The 20915-nt window shown below is 33.6% G+C and overlaps 2 protein-coding genes, 2 long non-coding RNA genes and 1 other non-coding gene across 5 annotated transcripts; 3 read left to right on the forward strand and 2 right to left on the reverse strand.

Moving 5' to 3' along the window:
* The first annotated feature begins 3416 nt into the window (after positions 1-3416).
* Positions 3417-3611, forward strand: LOC113705140 (U2 spliceosomal RNA). The gene has a single exon (XR_003451789.1). It is a non-coding gene; the product is annotated as a U2 spliceosomal RNA (small nuclear RNA).
* A 1777-nt stretch (positions 3612-5388) lies between these two features.
* On the forward strand, positions 5389-7677 carry LOC113704443 (hypothetical protein At1g04090). Its single transcript, XM_072062024.1, has 2 exons — positions 5389-5607; positions 5713-7677. The coding sequence occupies exons 1-2, from the start codon at positions 5442-5444 to the stop codon at positions 7293-7295; spliced, it is 1749 nt and encodes a 582-aa protein (XP_071918125.1). The 5' UTR covers positions 5389-5441; the 3' UTR covers positions 7296-7677.
* A 2998-nt stretch (positions 7678-10675) lies between these two features.
* On the reverse strand, positions 10676-15204 carry LOC140012935 (uncharacterized). Its single transcript, XR_011819900.1, has 3 exons — positions 14902-15204; positions 11463-14810; positions 10676-11008 (listed from the first exon to the last, which is right to left on the reverse strand). It is a non-coding gene; the product is annotated as an uncharacterized lncRNA (long non-coding RNA).
* LOC113703233 (uncharacterized) lies at positions 11769-16941 on the forward strand. Its single transcript, XM_027224533.2, has 5 exons — positions 11769-12036; positions 13805-13935; positions 15200-15322; positions 15455-15582; positions 16471-16941. Exons 1-5 carry the CDS (start codon positions 11769-11771, stop codon positions 16781-16783), a joined length of 963 nt encoding a protein of 320 aa, XP_027080334.1. The 3' UTR covers positions 16784-16941.
* Positions 16942-18621: 1680 nt separating this feature from the next.
* Positions 18622-19806, reverse strand: LOC140012934 (uncharacterized). The gene is made up of 2 exons (XR_011819899.1): positions 19591-19806; positions 18622-19474 (listed from the first exon to the last, which is right to left on the reverse strand). It is a non-coding gene; the product is annotated as an uncharacterized lncRNA (long non-coding RNA).
* Between the last annotated feature and the right edge of the window lie 1109 nt (positions 19807-20915).

The following is a 20915-nucleotide window of genomic DNA, read 5'->3' on the forward strand; positions in this document are numbered from 1 at the left end:
GTAGCTAGCAAGAGGTGAGAGATGAAGTAACAGAGACCTTCAACCTTGATCCCTAATTAGCTTGAGGTTAACAATTACACGCCAAGATTTTAGTTCTTTGTCCCATATTACAGTGTCATTACATTCGATGCTCGTCATTTTCTTCAAGACGTGGGAATACTCAGTCAATAATTGAATAAAAATATAGAAAAAAGGCAGCACGGAATAGCAGCCACATATATATATATTTTTTTTGTCAAAATTGAACAAGAATAATTCTAACCTTAAATCCACAGTAATACCAAAAGCCGGTAACTTCTGGTACCATTGAGGAGACTATAACTACACTCACACAGTAATAGCAGCCACATATGGGTACTTTCTTTTTCTTATGGCTCTTAAACATGATCCTTTCATAGATAACGACATTCTTAATTGAAAAAAGAAAAAATTATTGTTATTGCTTATATATGCATCGAAGAGGTCAATCATTTAATATTTATTCCATATTTATAGGCAGAATAATTGATATTTTTTTCATAACAAATACTTATGGGATGGGGCTAAATCCACGTTACCTCAATCTAAATCCACACCCCTAGCATTAAGATGACAATAAAGTCCTTAGGAGATTTATAGAAACTTTTTTCAATACAAAGCTTTTTTTCATATAGCAAGAGATGTTTAAAAAACTAATCACAAATTTTAATTAATCAAAATTGTTTGATACCATCATCTTAGTTATTGATCCGGTGTTTTCTAGAATTATACTTAAATCAACTTTGAAGTACAATGCACCAAAAAGGTAAAAATATTTTTTCTTAACACAATTAAAAAAAAAAATCTCTCATCTCCTTTTACATGATAAAAAGAGATAAAAACATTTTCTTCACCAACTAAGGGAAAAAAAATAAATGCCATCAAAGTGAATTAAAAAAATATTAGAAATTTTAAGATCATTCATAATGGTGTAATTTTAATGCAAATTGGTATCATCTATTTTCACCAAAAAAGACTATTTTTTGATGGAAAAAGTTTCTCCCTATAAATCCTACGGGTTTTTGGGTCAATTTAGTTATAAGTGTATGGATTTAGATTGTGGAGGTGTGGATTTAACCCCACCCATACTTATGTTTGAGTGTTTGTCATTGCACTCTTTTTAGCATTGTGCATAATTAACAACAATCCCCCATATTTCTTGGACAAGCACAGGAATACGATACTCAAAATTGTAAGTGAGAAATTAATTAATTTCACTTAACATGAGTCCCATTTAATTATCCCTTAATATGTGTGGAAAATTTTAAGTGACAAACTTTCACTTGTTCTCCAAAATCTTGGACAACCTTAGTAATACAATACTAAATTTCTCTTTACATCTCTTTTCTTGCTCCCATTCTTACGTAGACACCACATAATCACATCCTAATTGATGCATGTATGCTACTAGAATTTTGTCCGTGCATATATTGCACGAGATAACAATTTAATGGAAATGGGTGATATTATTTTAGTTGCATTTGAGATGTCAATGTATTTTAAAGTATTATGATCAAATGGAGAAATTTTTAAAAATTAAGTAAACAAGTAATTGAAGTGAATATTAATTATCTATTATTGTATAAATTTATTTTACAATGATAAGCAAAGAGGTAATTGTTGTAAATTTAACGACCCCAAACCGAAAAGCGTTTGGTAATTTCATAATATTAAAATATTATATTCAATAAGTCTCATCAAGGCTATAAAATTGTACCCCTAATTCAACCGTTTATCTAGCTCATTTTCTTCAATTTGTTTGATGGTCAATAGCAAATTATATGACGAATCAATATTGGTTATCAATTATCTCCATTTGGCTACTTAATTTCTTCTTTTTTTTTTAGTGAATCGTAATAACTGAAATTAACGAATTTGACCAACCTAACGGTGTTTGGTTACTTATTGCTTTGGTATTAAATGTTAGATCCCAAGTATTTTGACCATAAAGAGGAAAAAGTTGTAAACATAAGTTACAATTTCAAGGCTTACGATACAATGTTGTCATAGAACTTTGTGATGGTCCTTTTAACTTCTTATATGTTCAATGGCTGTACCAAAAGAATTTACAATCACCATTTTATCTCAAATATATTACATTACAAAAAGTATTATAATGTTACTTCAAATAATCTCCTTTCCAACAAAAACATACATATTCCATTATACCAAAAGAATTTTCAATCACCATTTTACCTCAATTATATCATATCAGAAAAAGTATTACAATGGGTCTGTTTGGATTAAGAGGTTTTCAAAAAAAATTTCAAATTTTGGGTCCGTTTGATAACATAAAAAAGTGCTGAAACTGAATCTTTTCAGACATTCAGATATTTTGAGTGTTTGATAAATGAAAATCTATATGCTGAATTTGTTAAGTAGTGCTGAACTTGTGTGTATTTTTTTCAGTACAAGAATTCTAACTGAATGCTTAATTCTGATAAGAATCAATAAAATTACTTCAACTATCTTATCTTATCTACCAAATATATTCTTATTTGTTAATTATACTCAAAATTTTTATCTAATTAAACAACCTGATATTCTCTATCTAATGGTTTTCTATTTCTCTTTTCTCCCTTTTTAATGACTTTCACATCTTCTCCTTACTCCTCATATAATATATTTTATATTTTATATTAATTTGATTTAGAAATAAATATTGTCATTTTCATACCTAACAATTTTAAACTAATTAAATCATAGGTTCTATTTCTTTTTTAAATGAAAAGACATAAGGGCAAAATTGTTAAGTTAAACTTATTAAGCATTCAGTTATAAATATTTATCAAATAGTATAAATAGGTTTAGCATTAAAATTCAGATATTCATATATTTCTTTTCAGTGCTTAAAATTCAGCAAATTAATTATTGTAATATTCAGATTTCAGAATTCAGACTTCAGAATTCAGATTCAGTTTATCAAACGGAATCTTTGTTTTGCTTGTATCATACACATAATTTCCAACCACTTTTTTATTTCATATACATCACATTAAATAAATATTTCAAATAATCTTCAATCCAAACAAACCCATACTTCAAATAATTTTTTCAAATAATCTCCTTTCCAAGCACAAACATACATATTCCATCGTTTAAAAGCGGTATAAAATTTGCCGCATCCTCGGCAGTAGAATCCCAAAAACTTGAGCCTCAATAGAAGATTTTACAATTAATTGCGAAGTAAATCAAACAAATCAAAATGCAAAATTTATACTCGTGAGGAATTTTGGAGTCACGGGACCAATAGGAAGCCATTTAATCTCTTCCCCTTTAAAGCACCGCCAAAAACTTGAGGAGTGTGGATGCAACGTTTTTAATCCCACATCGGCCAACGAGAGGAAGAGTCGGCAATTGCGAGGCTATAAATAATGTAACCCAATACAAAGAAAAGCATACCTTTCTCGGCCTTTTGGCTAAGATCAAGTGTAGTATCTGTTCTTATCAGTTTATATCTGATACGTGGGCCATCGGCCCACACGATATTAACTCAATTTTTTAAAGGGGAGAGCCCAGTTCGGTAGCTTGCTACCGGGGTTCTCGAGCGTCGCCTTGGCGTTGCACTAAAGCCTGGGCCTGGCGTACCCTACCAAGTCTAGTTCAAAACTTGTTTGCGAAGAAGCCCAGCCTAGTGGGCTTGTTTTTGCAACTACAAAATTTAGTTAATCATTTGCAACATTGGAAGGGAAGGTTGCTCCACATTCATCTCAAATTTTGGATATGGTACCCATTTTTTTCCGTTTCAAACTATTTTTTGATATAAGGAAGTAAGAATTCTCTATAAATATATTTGAGTCCTTTAACGTGAAATTTTTTATGGTACCGATAAATATTGCATAAATATATTGTCGGATTTTGTTGTGGCCAATGCTTTGGCTAATTGTTTTGTTGGCTATGCTTTTGCTAATTGTTCTACCCTTAATTGGGCGCATAATACATAATTGTTCAACAAGTTTAAACATATAAATTTTGTATCATTCTATTCAAATTACTTGGGGAGTGCCAAATGCTGCCTTTGATAAGTGCTGTGGACTAATTAGCCATTGGCACTGATCTTATTGCCCCAGCAAAGGAGATGAAATAGGGAAACGTGGGTGAAGAAGTCGGCTCCATTTGATTTTAAGAATTTGCACACAAAGGGAATAACAAGATAGTGTTAATGTTGTTTACCTACAAAAAGTAACTGTAAATCACGACATTCCTCAACGATATATACAAATATGAAATCTTTAAAATCAAGAAAATCTATTATCTTTTAGTTTATTTCTGTCGCTCAAATCATACATCGGTTAATATATGATTTTCCTTAAAATACTTCCTTTGACGCATGTCATTTAGTATATAATATTTCCATGGGTTAGTAGCTAGTAGCTAGCAAGAGGTGAGACATGAAGTAACAGAGACCTTCAACCTTGATCCCTAATTAGCTTGAGGTTAACAATTACACGCCAAGATTTTAGTTCTTTGTCCTATATTTCATCGTGTCATTACTTTCGATGCTCGTCATTTTCTTGAAGACGTGGGAGTAGTTTGGCGTTTCATGTCCTATTGATTATGTTAAATTCTCCACGGAATGTTCTTATTACTGACAAAAACCATGGAAATATCCCCCGAAGATGTTACGCTATCTGTGTCTCATCTGATTAATATTAATTTCTTGAGAAGAAGGCATGTCTGGTTCAAGAATCAAGGGTTGCTAATTACTCGAGCCATGCATCAAACTAAAAGCATATGGTTTGAGCCTTGTGTTTCTTGTCGATCCTTTGAGGGAAGAATATAATTTGTTGTTTGCTACCAGATTCTTACAATCAAGAAGTAGCTAATCTAATTATCTGAGTAACCTATGAAAAAGACTTCTAGCCAAATATGATTAACCATCTATTGGTCACTTATAGTAGCTTGATTCTCACAAGAAAACTTCAAGGACGTCACGAAAATGCAACATCACCAACAGTACTTTAGCATCCTTTCATCAAGTCCTAAAGATGTTTAACTTTTTAAATTGATGTATAAAAGTACTCATTGCTCTTTCTTTCCTCAATTTGTTTTTGTATTGCTCATGAATTGAGCACAAGGGAATCAATTTGGCATATCTCATCCTTCTGGCTCTAAAAGTTTCAAAAATCCTGTCCATTTACTTGCATAAGTAGTTAATTCTGGTGCAAGTTTTTGCTAAAAATGTGAGTTAGAAGAACCAGAACAAAGAATAAACAAATAACAAAATCATGAGTAAGAAGAAAAAGCAGAAAACATTACACTTAAATAGCTTGCAACACTAGGTTATAAGAAACCTTGTGATTGGACCAAAAGATCATAACTTGCACGAGAGTATAAATTCATTTCTTGGTGTGTAGATTTTGTGGAGTGAACTTTGTCTTATATATCAACTTTCTAATGAATTGGCTCCCCATGTTTGCAACATGCATTTTCATTGTCAAGTTTTCGTAATCTTAATTTGTTTTGTAAGCTCTAGTCTTCTGTGCATTCTTCTTGGTCCTCCATTTACCAGACCCGCAATGAAAGAAAGCAATTTGCCAGTACTTTCCACATTTGAATTTCCCTTTCCATTACCAACATGGCCTCCTGGTTAATATCATTCCTTATTCTACCTTAAAATTATTGGATGATATCTTAAGTCATTTCTAACTCATAACCATTGTTGATTTTTCCTTTTTTTGGTGCATAAAATAGGTGGTAGCTTCGCTAGAGGATATATGGACCTAGGAGGACTTCATGTGTACCAAATTACAACTTTCAAGAAAATATGGGCAGTGTACCATGGTGGACTGAAGGACCTTGGAGCTACATTTTACGAGCCTTCAGAAATACCAGAGGGATTTTTCATGCTTGGAAGCTATAGCCAACCTAATGATCAACCTCTTTTCGGCTCATTACTTGTCGGAAAAGATGTCGCTAACGGCACCGGTCAGCCGGAAACTCTAAAAAGCCCTATCGATTACACACTAGTCTGGAGCAGTGAGCTGTCCAAAATCAGGCAAAGTGGCCCTGGTTACATTTGGTATCCAATTCCTCCTGATGGTTATGAAGCTGTAGGTTATGTTGTTACTAGCGCATCAGAGAAGCCTTCCCTGGATAAAATCCGATGTGTTCGGTCTGATTTCACTCATGACTGTGATATTGAGAAATGGATTTGGGGTGAAAGTTCATCAATTAGTGCTGATGGATTCAGTGCATATAGTCTAAGACCAAGTGCTAGAGGGACCCTGGATCAAGGTGTACCTGTTGGTTCATTCATATTCATGAAAAATTGGGATGCAGATGCACTCACATCTGTATCTTGCTTGAAAAACAACAATTTCTCCTTGTTTTCCATTGAATCCACGCCCAATCTAAGGCAAATTCATGCACTATTTCAGACATATGCTCCATTGATATACTTTCATCCCCAAGAAACTTACCTTCCCTCTTCAGTAAATTGGTTTTTTTCCAATGGAGCGTTACTATACACAAAGGGACAAGAATCAACCCCTAGTCCAATCAAATCCCAAGGTGAAAATCTTCCACAAGGTGGTTTAGATGATGGAAGATATTGGCTGGACCTTCCTGCTGATGAAACGTCAAAAGAGAAACTCAAGAGAGGCAATTTTCCAGGCTCTAAGGCATATCTTCATGTGAAATCAATGTTTGGTGGAACATATAGTGACATAGTTATTTGGATTTTCTGCCCATTCAATGGACCTGGGATGCTTAAATTTGGACCTATTGATATTTCACTAAGCAAACTTGGAGAACATGTTGGTGACTGGGAGCACATGACTCTAAGAATCAGCAATTTTAATGGAATGCTGCAAAAAGTTTTTTTCTCCCAACACAGTTCTGGAACATGGATTGATGCATCAATTCTTGAATTTCAAAATGGAAGTAACAAATTTGTGGCCTATTCATCTTTGCATGGCCATGCATTTTATTCAAAGCCAGGTTTGGATTTACAAGGTGCTGCTGGATTTGGAATAAGGAATGATATGGCTAAAAGCAACTTAATTTTGAACACTGGAGATAGGTATGTGATAGTTTCAGCTGATTATCTTAGTCCACCAATTGTGAAGCCACCATGGCTGTACTATGCTAGAGAATGGGGACCAAGAGTGACATACAACCTTGGTCTTTTAGTGAAATTTGTGGAAAATATTTTGATAGGAGTATACAAATCAATTTTTCAAAGTTTGGTTAATTTATTTCCAAATGAACTTTTTGGAGAAGAAGGTCCCATTGGCCCCAAGATGAAAAGGAATTGGAAGAAAGATGAACTTTGAGTTAGATGGCAAAGTGGTAGAAATCTCACTTGGTTCAAGTAAATTCTCAATTGCATCTATGGAGAAAAGAAAGAAACGAATTCAATTGTACAGTCAAAAGACTTCTTTTTTTTTTGGCCCCTTAGATTTTTAGGTCTTTCAGTTTTTTTTTTCATTTATTTAAAGTTTGTTTTGGATGACATACTTAAAAAATTAGTTTTGAAACTCTTAGGGTTGCAAGATGTATATTGCTAGACTTACCACTTATGTCTATACCTTTGTACAGATTTTATTTCGATCAATTTGAATGGAGTACATTCCTAATTTGATCCAATCTCCTTTGGAATACAGATTGTTACAATTAAAGGACTTTATTGACCCCAAGAAACCTTGCTTGTTAGAACATTGAGTTTTTCTTTGGAAAAAATACACTTTCTATCCTCATTGTTTGGGAGTTGGATCAATTAGGTCCCTTATTGTGTCAGCAGAAACACATTTAGTCCGGTAACTTTTGTTTGTTGACCAATTAGGGACAATTGATGCTTAATCACTCCATTTGGATTGAAATTAATGTCTAATCACTTAATTTGGATGGAATAAAATGTGGGGGGAGGGGAGTGGGATAAAATTCATGAGACTCGACCTATTTCAATTTCCTTCTAATTCTTTATAGCCAATCATTTGGCACATTTATCCTTTTTTTTCAAATTTTAATGAATTTTGTGTAATAAATTTTGAGATTCTAATGAATTTTGCCTCTACCAATTCTTTTCACTAATGATACGTCCCCTAGCGTACTTTATTCTATCCAAATTTAGTGATTAAAATGTCAATTTTAGCCCAAATTGAATGATTAAAATATTAGAAGAGGGTTGAATTGAGTGATACGGTAGAAGCGACTGTACGTAGAACGTTTTTTATTCAAAACCTCCTATTTACACAACAAAAAATCTAAAATTCAAAAAAAAAAAGAATGATTAAATGTCAATTATTTCTAATTGATCAAAAAATCAAAACTTTAGGGACTAAATATGTTTTCATTGAAATTACCGGGACTGAATTGATCCCACCCCCAAGCACTGGGGCTGAAAAGTGGACATTTTCCAATCTCTTTTGGGTTGAGACAAAAACCGGATATAAACACTCAAGACGAGCCACAGCTAATTGTCAAAAAGTGGGAATATTAAGAAGACAAATACTTCTATGAATCTGGTCTATATGCTGTCAGCGGTAAACCTTGTAGCTATCAAATATTCAAGCCATCATTGTAATTAGGGGTGAACAAACGGTACAAATTCGGTAATTCGATTAGTTGAATTCGATTATTTGATTTATAAAAATCTAAACCGCTTTCAATTTCGAATTGGTTATAAGCGAATTCATTTCGCAACCGATTTCGAATTCGGAAATGGTAATGAATTCGGCCTATTAAAAAAAAAACTGATGAGATAACCTGTTATGGTCCCGAAGGAAGTGATTGTGTAATTTTTAATTTACAAATTGGGGCTCCTAAATTATAATACATTCATTATGTTCCTCAATGATTTAAAAATTATTACTGATTTGATCCCCAAATTTATTCATAATTTAACACATTACTTATGTTCTAATCATTTTGTGGTTTAATTGGCATTTTTTTGATCACTTATACCTAGAATCCTTAGTCTATGATTTAAGGAACACATAAAAAGTGATTAATTTAAATTAGAATAAACCTTAGACTGTACAAATGATTAGTGATAATTTATGAATTTATAATTTACAATAATTAATAATAAGTAATATTAGTTACAAACTTACAAATTACAATGATTAGTGATAAGTTATATTAGTTACAAACTTATAATTTATTTCAAATCAAAATAAAACTTATTTACTTACACTAATATCTAAATCGTATGTATTCATTTACTTATAATTTATTGTGAAAGTCAATACACTAATACATTGATTTGCAATTCATATGTCTTCACTTACACTGCTTAGTTGTCTTGTTTATATTTAAAACCTTAAGATTAGTGAAAACATGAATGATGTATCAAATTACCAATATCTAAATTCTAATTACTAATTATGTTTATTGTTTAATATTTAATATTATACATATATGTATTAATTATTATCTAATTCTAGTCATGTTACTCATATATAAAATAATATGTATTATAGTTATGTTATATTGTTATGTATTACTATATATTTGTATTATTATAATCATATAACAATTAACAAATACTAAAATAATAGATTGTACATTATTATATATTATTATTATTATAAGTACATGATAATACCATATACTACTATTATTAATAGCATTTACCTATATAATATAATAATATATTAGTAGTATATACTAATACTAAATAGCATTGATCTATATATTATATAATTTTATAAATTAATTTGGTATTCGAATGCAGTAATGCGGTACCCTATTTCATTTTACCAAATTTGAATGCGAAATCGATTATTACCAAATTCTATAATCTCATTACCTATTTCATACCATATTAGAATTCGGTAAATTCGGTACGTACCGAATTTGTACCAAATTACCAAATACCCAATTTCAAATTACCAAATTGAATTTGAATTCGGTTATGAATTCGGTATGTACCGAATTTGCTCACCCCTAACTGTAATATCACATGACACCACATACTAATAACTTGTAAATTTGTATTTATAAGGTCTAAAGAATGAATTACAAAATTAATCATAATAGAAATTACAGTTTGATTAAGGATAATAGAACTTACATTTTGATTAAGGTTAGCCGGAACAAGTTAATGGGTATGATTGGCCCATTTTTTGAGTTTTGTGATTAATTAATTTTTTTTCTAAGAGAATCAATGTTCACCTACCCATATATCTCATATTTTAAATTAAAAATTAAAAAGCTAAAGAAAAATAATAGAACAGAGTCATGAAAAAAATATAAGAAATTTTAGTACTAAAAATTCATTACCATTAACTTGTTAATCATAGTTATAACAATCATGATTGATGAATTTTTATCGTATGAATCCTAAATTTACAATATTTTTCTCTCCTTAAAAATGCCAAAAAATAAATAAATAAAAAAAAAAACACACACACACACACATTTTTGTTTTGCCAGCAACGATACATTATATAACCTACTCTATCCTAATTTAGGGGGAGAGGGAGGCTAAGAAGGCTTGTGTTAGGAGCTAGTGGGTATACAAACCCAACTAGACCAAGGGACTGCTATGGCACTTCTTTTAGATTTTTTTTGTTACAAGTGAAGTTTAAATCCGCACCTACAATCCAATGAGGGATTTAGGTTCCACCCTGGTGGCCACTGAGCTAAGCTCAGTGGGACCAGGGGCAGGAACGGTTTCGTGGCAATTATGTACATTTTACATAGCGCGTAAGTTTGTTTTCACACGACGTAACTTTGTTTGTACAATGTGTAACTTTAGAACAAATTTTTGTGAACCCCACATACATTGTAAAAAATGAAGTACAAGAAGTGATCTGAATCATACAAATTTTTGGGGCCAAATCTTGGCCATGAACCGTCCCTGCCCCGTATCCAAACTCGGTGGTTCACACAGACACACACAGCGGATAAGCTTTGAGAGGAGTTTCAGCAGACTCTCAGTCCAAGTGGATCGTTCTCCCAGACGGCGTCAGTCAACCCTTGACCATTTGTTTCGTTGCCACCCAAGATATTTCTACTTTTCTTCTTTCTAATCTTCAGTTTCCTGTTAAATCACGCCCAAAAAAAAAAAAAAAGATAATCTTCAATTTGGTTCATCCTTTTTTCCTTACTTCTAGTTTGTTTTGTCCAATATGGTGCTTGCATTTAAGAGAACCTAAAATTAAATAATTGATACACAAAATTATATTTAGTATGAGTAGTAGTAGTGGTAGTATTACATTGACTTTTATTTTCTTACTAATAAATAACTAAAAATATTAGAAAATTATGTAATCAAACTCTATGTAAATTACGATTTCATTAGCATTTTTAGAATTTTGAGTAACAAAATCAGATCGATAAAATGACTAAAAATATGTAAGTATTAGAATAAACTATTTTAACAATTTACCTGCTAAAATAGTTTTCTTCTACGTACATATATTTACATGAAAAATGCAGTAAAATAATAGGAAAATGATTTTTAATTCCCCCAAATTTCAGACAAACAAACGTACCTCAAAGTCTCAAACCTTTGACTTCTCCATTAGATATTTTCTCATTTTCCTTTTTCTCAAGAATTATTTCTTTATATTTTGAGCTCTTCTTGACCGCCTCTTCTTGCCTTTGCTGACCGAGACCTGCCTGAAACCCCATAAAAAAGAAATAATAATAATAATAAAATTTTCATAAAGTAAATTCCCACCCAACACTCCGATTTATAAACTCCGATCACCGGAGATATTTCCGGTGGAGATCGGAAACTCTTGAAAATCCTCAATCCCACCACTAATTGACTGCATTTCCACCGCCCCTTTATCCCTATGGACTCCCCAGACATCAAGGAAGAGCTAGAGGAGACTGAGGAGGAGGAGGTGGAGGTGGAGGTGGAGGTGGAGGTGGAAGTGGAGGTGGAGAAGAGAAAAAAGAGTTCTTTGTATATATTTTTTGGTGCTCTTTTCAAAATCCTTTTCACCACTTGGGCAACTTTTTCTGTATCATTTTTTGTGGTTTTTGTAGCTGTTGTTCTGGGCAACCTGTCAATTTGGAACCCCATTTCTGTTCCTTCTCACTGCAAGATCCTGTCCAGTAGTAAGTACTTTCGTTACCCCTTTTCATTCATTTTCTGTGTACTTACAGCTATTCTTATTTTTGGTTGCGGAATTCTACTTCATTTTGTTTTATTTTTGGTTGCTGAATTTTTGTTTGATATGAGGATTTGGCTTACTTTTCAAGAATCCTTCTAAGGAATGGACGTTTTGGTACTGTTTGCTGGGTTGGTTGATGAGATTGAATAATATATGAAAATTTGAGAAAATTGTTTTTTACCATACACTAAGGGTTATCTATGAAATTTCTTATGCCCCAGCTGAGAAAATGTTTGATGGGGTTGATGTTTTGGTGCAAATTGGTGGAAGATTGATGAAAAGTTGGAGTGTGAGTGTATGATCAAGTCGTAGCTGTAAACACAATTTTTTTAAATAAAATTTTTAAGGCATGCTTTAGATTATTTATGGGGGAGAATTTATGCAAGGCAGTGGAAAATATGCAAGTTTGATTAACTAAAAAATAGAATGGATGCCAGTATGCAAGAAGTAATCAGAAGTTTTGGTTGGTGCTGATAGAATGTGAGATTCCTGCTTTTCAAACCTTAGGGTCTCTAGATTTCCTTATAAGATGTTGCGAATCAATAATGCCAGTATTGAGCATAGTTTCAGGCAAGCATATGTTGTCAGTGTTTAGGAATTTGGTGGCTTATGTTTCTTGTAACTGGAAAGGGAAGATGGTGTTTTGAAGTTTTGAATGCTGAAAATGGCACAGAAAATTTGAATCGCTTGCTCAGTTTTGCATGAAAATTGTTTTGCATTCAATTTGTTGAACTGGCTTTATGACTGAAAATTTTGAATTTTGCGTATTGTCTGCTTACTCAGTTTAGTATATAATTCCCTCATTGTCCTTTTTCAGCTGCATTTTTTGTTCTCGATAATTATTTTGAGGAGTCCGTGTGCTGCTGTTGTCAACTATTTATGTTTGTTAAGTCATTCTAGCTGTCAGGTATAACGTTTCGTCACCTTTTATAATTTGGTATCAATGGCCTTTTTCAACTGATGAAAAATGATACAATGCAGAAAAAAAAAGTGGAAATAATCAAATTGGTATACTAATCTATCGGTCTGATCATTTCTTGCTGCCATCAGATAACTTTTTTAGATAATTATCATGGCATTCGCAAGAGCATTAGTAACGCATTGAGAAACAAAGTGAGCTGCGCGAAAGGGAACGAATGGTTAATGTTGAATATATCTGTTTGTCGTTAAATATTTTGTTGGGGGCTCCACTCTGTGAAGCGTTAATGCTCTAAAATCCTGTTCTAACATCGACTAACTTCCCTTGCTGCCTCATTTATATAGACAAGAATAGTCTCATTGCCCAATTTCGCAAAGAAATCTGCCATTTTTTGTCCCCTTCCTCAAGGTGTCTTGAAACCTTTTCATTTGATTGATCAGACAAATGCAAAATTGATATAAAATGTGGTCTTTTTTTGCTTGTATAAGTTTTGCTCGAGGAGTAGATTCCTTGAGCTATCAAGTACTGGTGATGGAAAGGCACATCCTCTACGAAAAAAATAAGGAGCACCAAATTGAAGAAACCTTTTATAGTGATCGCTTGAAGAATCTCATAAATTAATCTCTTTTTGATAAAAAAAAAAAATGCAAGAATTTTGGTGAATGTGCCAAAGGGGATGTCCGTTAGATCCTCTTGTCATCCTTGCGTCTCATACATTTGACATTTCTCGAAGATACTTTCAGGTATCTGTGCATGCTAATGAGGGGCACATGTTGCTTCATTTCTTTTGCAGGTGTGGATCTGAGATCATCCAAAGTCTGTGAGCTAGGATTACTAAATTATAGAGCCAAGCATGTGTTTTATCCTTATGAGAGGAAGAAGTTCCGATGTCGTTATGATTATTATTGGGCATCTGTTTTTGAGGTATGGAAAATTGTGATTAAGTTTCCTATCTGATTTTGGCTTCTTAATATGTGGATCTCTGAGTTAACCTCTTAAGTGGAGCCCATGATAGTTTGATTAAAGACTTTGTCTTAATGAGTTTCACCATTGGCGTAATCCTTTTACTTTCTGGATAGCAAATGGTCTGTTTCAGAGAATTAGCATTTGATACAAGAAATGTAGAACATATAACTTAAGTTTTCTTTCTGCCAAAATATTTTCTAAAAGTGGTGGACAAAGTTATGTACTACTGTAAAGAATGAAATTTTGTTGCTTCTGGAGAGAATAAGGTATAAGTTCGCAACTACATAGATTTAATGATTTACACATTTTATCTTTTATTGGACAAAATTTAGTTGGAAGGTCAATGTATGGTTGTTTTACCAAGTAGTTGTGATTACACTACTTTGATAATTGGAAATAAGAAGTGCATTATAGCTTGACCAATGAGTAAAACTAGTAAAAGCATCTGTGGTTATGTTAGTGATATAGATGTAACTGAAAGAAATGGTACCTATAAGCTAAAGGACAGCATCTAACATAAATCAAGAAAAGTTGTTTTGGAAATCAATCTGCTTTTCTTATTTAGTCAGTAAATAAATTCTTAGATTACTCAATCAAAGTGTCTTAAATAAATGCCTCTAAGCCTTAAAATGCAGAAAGGGACAAAATACTTCTATGACTATGACTAGTTTTTTATCTAGTTAAAGAAAATCTTGCTCTTCCAAATACTTTCAAGTATGATTATTATTGTGAACTTAATATTACCTATTGCAGGCAGAAGAACCACAAATGCACAGTCTTCAACTTGAAGTGCTCAAGCATGTCTTGAAACTGCTTTTTTTTTTCCCTACCAACTTTCAACAAATAAACAAGTTAGAAAATTTAAAATGATTGAATAAGGGTAGTAGAGAAAATAAAAATTAGAATGAGGAAGTTGGTATGTACCTGGGCGTTGCGCTAAATATCATAATTAAGTTAGGAATGAGACTAAGGTCCAATAATTGTCACTGGTGGGATGAAGCATATGGACTGACATGTTACATGTGCAAGGATCTGTTGACAAAAGTTGTCCAGTTTTAGCTTTTAATTCAACATTTTGAAACGAAACAACTTCATGATCATGTACAGTTCATATGTCTGACTTTTTCTTTTTTTCTTTTTGAATGTCTCTTGCATGTACTCTTTTAAGAAAATGTTGGCCCTTTCTGTGATATATTGTAGATTTATATTCTCCAAACAACAGGTTGAATATGTAGATCGGTCAGGCCAGCGGAGAATTGCATTAGCAGAGGCTCCAAATGAAGCCCTTCCATCCAATTGTAGACCGACTTTTGGAGCTGCATGGTTAACCAAAGATAAATTTAAGGTAGAGGTTGAATTTGAAGCTTTCAGCGTGGAAATTTACAACCTTCGACTAATCTCCATTGGATTAATTTACTTTGTCGTTTCAATTTTAATTGTGCATTTCTCTCCATAACATCATTACCTTCTGTTTTAGGTCAATGAAACTTATGATTGCTGGTACACATTGGGGATTTCCAAGGTTGACATACGTCAGGATGGTCTTTTCAATTGCCAGGCAAATCATCCATCCAGTTTTGAGATGCTTAGACGATACTCTATCCTGTGAGTATACTCCTTTAAAATGGTTTCTTGTCTATTCTTCTTTAATCCGCTTCTTATATACATCTAGTCTATTGAAAGAAGATTAGCAAAATCTAGATGGTGATTATTCCTTATTCCACCTGGAAAGAAATGCTTTTAACTATTTGCAGTCTACTGGTTAACTTATGAGCACATAGACCAAAGATAAACTTCATCCACTGTTTCTGCTTTCTGTATGATAATCATTGCAATTTGTTGTCAGACTGGATAAATTTTATTGTTCCAATTCAATCTCACACACACCCTACCTTTTTGTAATCTCAGAAGTTAATATTCCATGTTTTGATCCTCTTTTAGTTTTGCATTGCGCATCAGTTTCTTCAACTAAATCATGACAGTTTGCTTTGTGTTTACCTCTTACTGAGAGACTTCTTTTAGCTGTAAGGATCAATGCTTTACTAATTACTGTTGGCATCCTGTTATGTTGATTTTATGCTAATTGTTGAACTATCTACATAGATTTCTATATGCAACCCTGATATCAATTTTTAATCAGCTTCTTCGTTTCTGTGCCAGCTTTATTCAGCATTTAATGTGAATTTCTTTTGTATCAAATTTTGGAAATTTTAACAATGTCAGTAAGAATGAATTTGGCATTAAAAAATCAACTTGTTTCCAGTCCTTGTGTCAGACAACATTATGTCATATTTAGGTAGAGATCCATCTTTGTCTAAAGTCTGTTGTTCATGGTAGCAAGACCAGGCAATATTCTTCCTAGTCTCTTAGAAAGTCACTTCCTTCCTTATAATTTGTACTTCAGGTTCTTCTTAACTATGCTTTGCTGCAATATATGGTTTTCCTTTATGCATACCTCTCTTACTGTGTTTGAAGTTCATTTTGTTCTGGCAGGTCTATTAGGATACTGAAATCCTGGATTACAAGCAGCAGATCACTTAAGCACTGGAGATTGGATGTTGTGGCTGGAGTTGTGACTGGGTTCTGTACCTCCTTGGTAACTGTTGGCTTGGCTAGAGTTGTCCACCAATTAAAGTCTTCCTTGCACCGTTGCTCTGCGGAAAGGACGCATCTATCTTCATGTGCTGTCTATATCAAGCGAGCTTGCTTCTTCATAGCATATTTCTCCTTTATGGGTTTCTTGGCCTTAATGTATTTAAGAAGAATAGGCCTCCCTCAGATGTCTGGGATGTTTGCTACCTGGTAGCACTTCTTGATTGAGGTTACTTACCACCCCAGCCTCCTGAATTCTGCCAATTTTCACATTGCAGAATGAAGCATAATTATGTAACAGCAATGCACCAATATAGGTTTTGGCAAATGATCTACATATTATAGAATCTTTCTAGTCAGTATGATTGGATAGTTTTCTTGTTTGCCCAAAGTTCATCAAAGTCTATATATTATAGAATCTATCTAGTCAGTCATCAAGCTTACAAACTCTTATATTGTCTGTATAACTTTACAATCATTTGAAGTTAGCCGATTTCAGCAAATACAATCTTGCAGTCTTCCTAGTCATTATCCACAAGAATTTCCAGCATTTCAGTCAGTTTAGATCTGCCATCCTTGGACAGTAATGAGGATAAATATTCAACAGCCTCAGTACCCTGGCTATCTTGATATTTGTTAGAATATGGCTGTATATCTATCTTTTTCTTTATTTGTTAATCCAATTTTAGGTGGGAATCTTGAGTACAAGGCACTTGCATGTTTATTTCTTTGTTGGCTATTTTTCTTTGCCTTTTTGTTTTCATGCTTTTGAGGAAGTGAAAACGTCAACTTCATGTATGAATACACCATGTGAAGCAGGATCCGTTGTGAATAATTTGTAAATGGTTTTGTGTGCTCTTTCAAGTGAAATCAAAGTTTTGTGAGTGAATTCGAATGTCTTTTTTATATTGCTCATAAACTAAATGCATTAATTCTAGCTACTAGTCTCGTGAATATTCCATGTCCCTTCTTTTAAAATAAGAACAAACTCGTAAGAAATTCTAAGTGTCATTTTAACTCTAGAATTTTTTTAGATCCCGCCACCAAATCCTGGCATATTATATGTAAACAACTATGGATTTCAGATTTCACGACAAAGACAACTAATCAAAAAATTAAAGAACCTCAGAATTGAACCAAAGGCTTAAGATAGAACCCCCAGAGCTTTTAGAAGAATGTATGCTAGAGTGCAAAAGATTATCAATCTCTACCATGTCGTTTCATGTTTGATAACTTTTGGCGAGTAGTATAGACTTGATTGTTAAATTATTGCAAATTTATTTCAATACTTTTGTAACTTTGTTTTAACGTTATATTATTTTACGAAAATTCTATGGTCCCTTTGGGTACCATTCCTCTACTTGTATTTCTCACTAAAGATAATAATTTAAATAATAAATATTTAATCTAAGGATCAATAACACTTTTTTCACCGTCCAACGGTGAAATTCACTTCTGAGCATGATACTCAAAAGGTTTCCTTTATTTTATTGTGCATTTTGTGGCTTTAGTCCTTGTTTTATAAATAAATTGGAATTAAATTTACATGATATTTATGAGAGCGAATTGCGCGAAATGTCACTAAACTATTTCAAAGTGCCGGTTCTGGTCACTAAACTTTTTTATTAGCGCGAAATGTCACTGAACTAGTAAATCTATACCGTTTTGATCACTCCGTGTATTTGTGCCGTTAGGAGAGACGGAAAATCACTTTTTAAGGGGTAATTTCGTCTACACAATAGTTAAAAAATTTATGCCCTCATTCTTCTTCACCCACAACCATCCATCACCTACATTGCCACCCACCGCCATCACCTCCACTTCCACTCTCCTTCCTTTCCCTTTTTCTTTCTTCTTCCTCCTCCTCCCTCTTTCACCATTTGTAACAAAGAACACCCTTTATCATTACTTACCTTTCCTTACATTATTTATCATTATTTACCCTTTATCGGTCAAGAGCACGAAACTAACCTTTCATTGGATGATCGATGGACAGTATATGCACAGGACTCACGAAACTAACCCACAAGAAAAACGGCAGCAAAGCAGAAATTCAACTAGACAGGATTATTGCTCTGATGCAGAAAGGTCAAGAGCCAGGACTGAAAAAACGAGGGCGCAAATTACTAACCTCAGTTCTGATTGTCCGCCTATTCAGGAAAGGACCAAGAGGGAAAGGAAACCCAGTGATATTGAAGTAGAACCTTCCGCCACTGCTACCACTCGTGCTGCTGATGGCTTTTCCGGAAGCAACTACCAAATTGACATTCTTGATTACTTTGGGTTTTAATTGAAAAGATAAGCCATTTAAAGGTGACCCACCAAGGAAAGCAGTAGTGTTTGATTCTCCTGAAGATGAATGATTTGGCAATAAAGTGGACTTCGGCGAGGTCAAATTGATGCCTGCCACCATTTTCAAATAAAATTTCCTCCCACGCTCCCACTCCCCAAATTAGTGCCAAATTAGCGTCAGTTCAGGTGAGGCAACGCAAGAGTTGCAAATCTAAATTGTGGCCGGATACAGAGTAAGGAAGGAAAAAGCTTCGGATAACAAACTTGAAAGAGGGCCAGAGGTTTTTCAGCTAAGAAGAAATGGGAAAAACGAACGAAGTAAAAACAAGAAAGCAGAGGAGGAGCTGCGGAGGAATTGGAAAACAGAGGAGGAAGAAAAGAGGTCTAGACGAAGGACGAGAGAAAGAGGGGAAAGAGCATCGGCGCATCTCTTTTGCCGCTGCTGTTCGTTTTTGCGCTCACCGCCACTGAAGCCGCCGCCGCTCGAAGGAAGCCGCCATCACCTCCCCAGAATCCTCCATCACCGTCGTCTGCAAATCTTCAATCGAACAGATGTGGTAAGTCCTCTTTCCCCTTCAACCGAACAAATTCTGTTTTCTCCTCAAGCTTAGACCTATAAGAATCTCAAAACCGAGATTAGCTTATTGTGATTTGTATGTTGATTGTACGCAATTTTGTGTATACATGCTTTCTGTGTTGTTTGGGATTGAATGTCTTTATGTTTCTTACCAATTCTTGGGCTGATTAACTTCAAATTGAACAAAAGAATCGGTGAAATTTCTTATGCTCATTTGGTGTTCGACGAAATGCCTAGCTAAAAGTTCTTATTGAAAGATGCTTTATTTGCAATTTTTTTTCTTTCCTCGTGGAAAAAATCGGTTAAGTTGGTCAATTCGCTTCCTCACGTTTGAGAAATTTTGATGCATTGCTGTCTTCCGTTTTTCCGTCTCTCATGATTATGTAAAAGCTTCAAGGAAAAGGCTGTGCAGACAAATTTGCCCCTCAAAAAGTTGATTTCCATCTCTCCTAACGGCACAAATACACGGAGTGACCAAAACGATATAGATTTACTAGTTCAGTGACATTTCGCGCTAATAAAAAAGTTTAGTGACCAGAACCGGCACTTTGAAATAGTTTAGTGACATTTCGCGCAATTCGCTCTATTTATGATAGCTGTCTAAATTTTTGAGTCGAGATCCTCTGTCTAATATTTTGTGTCCACTTTCGTGTCCAGTGCAAATCTACGTAGTTCCACTTATTATATACTCCCTCCCTTTTTTTATAACTGACGTTTAAGAAATTTGCTCTTAAGTACTTTTATCTGTCGTTTTATTATCCCCATGCAGCATTAATTATTTTTTCACAATTTTACCCTTTTATCTCTCTTTTCCAATACAGGGTTCTTAATTACTACTTTTAGTTAATTTGCATTGCTTTTGGCCTAGTAAAACAGCACCATTTAGTACTCTAGTGAGAGAAAATATGGATGAATTGGACAATTAATGAGGGTACAAAAGGAAAGTAGTGTATAGATTTAAACAATGAAAATCTTTTCTTAATTGATGTGCAAAACCTTAAACGTCAGTTATAAAAAAAGGGAGGGAGTATGCTGATGTGACACATAAAAAAGAAAAGTTGTTTGGCTGCCTTATGCTACTTCTTTTTTCTTTTCTTTTGGATTTCCTTTGTTTACACAACTTTGTTACAATTCCCAAAACCCTATTGCTATCGTATGTTTTAACCCAAAACTTGTTACCACTGTTTTTTGTCTAGAAGACAAAGGAAGTTCTTCAACAAAACAATTTTTTGGGAACCTTATTATTAAGCCAAACAATTTTTTTCCCTTTGTTTTAGCATAAGGCAGCCAAACAACTTTTTTTTTTATGTGTCACATCAACAGATATAACAAGTGAAACTACATAATTTTGCACTGGACAAAAAAGTGAACACAAAATATTAGACAGAGGATCCAGCTCCTAAATTTTTAGACTTTGAATGCACATGTTTTAAGAGATGAGTTGGTTAGATTTCGGTTTAAACACATATAAAACAAT

The sequence above is a fragment of the Coffea arabica genome, chromosome 8e (genome assembly GCF_036785885.1).
Source record: "Coffea arabica cultivar ET-39 chromosome 8e, Coffea Arabica ET-39 HiFi, whole genome shotgun sequence".
NCBI lineage: Eukaryota > Viridiplantae > Streptophyta > Magnoliopsida > Gentianales > Rubiaceae > Coffea > Coffea arabica.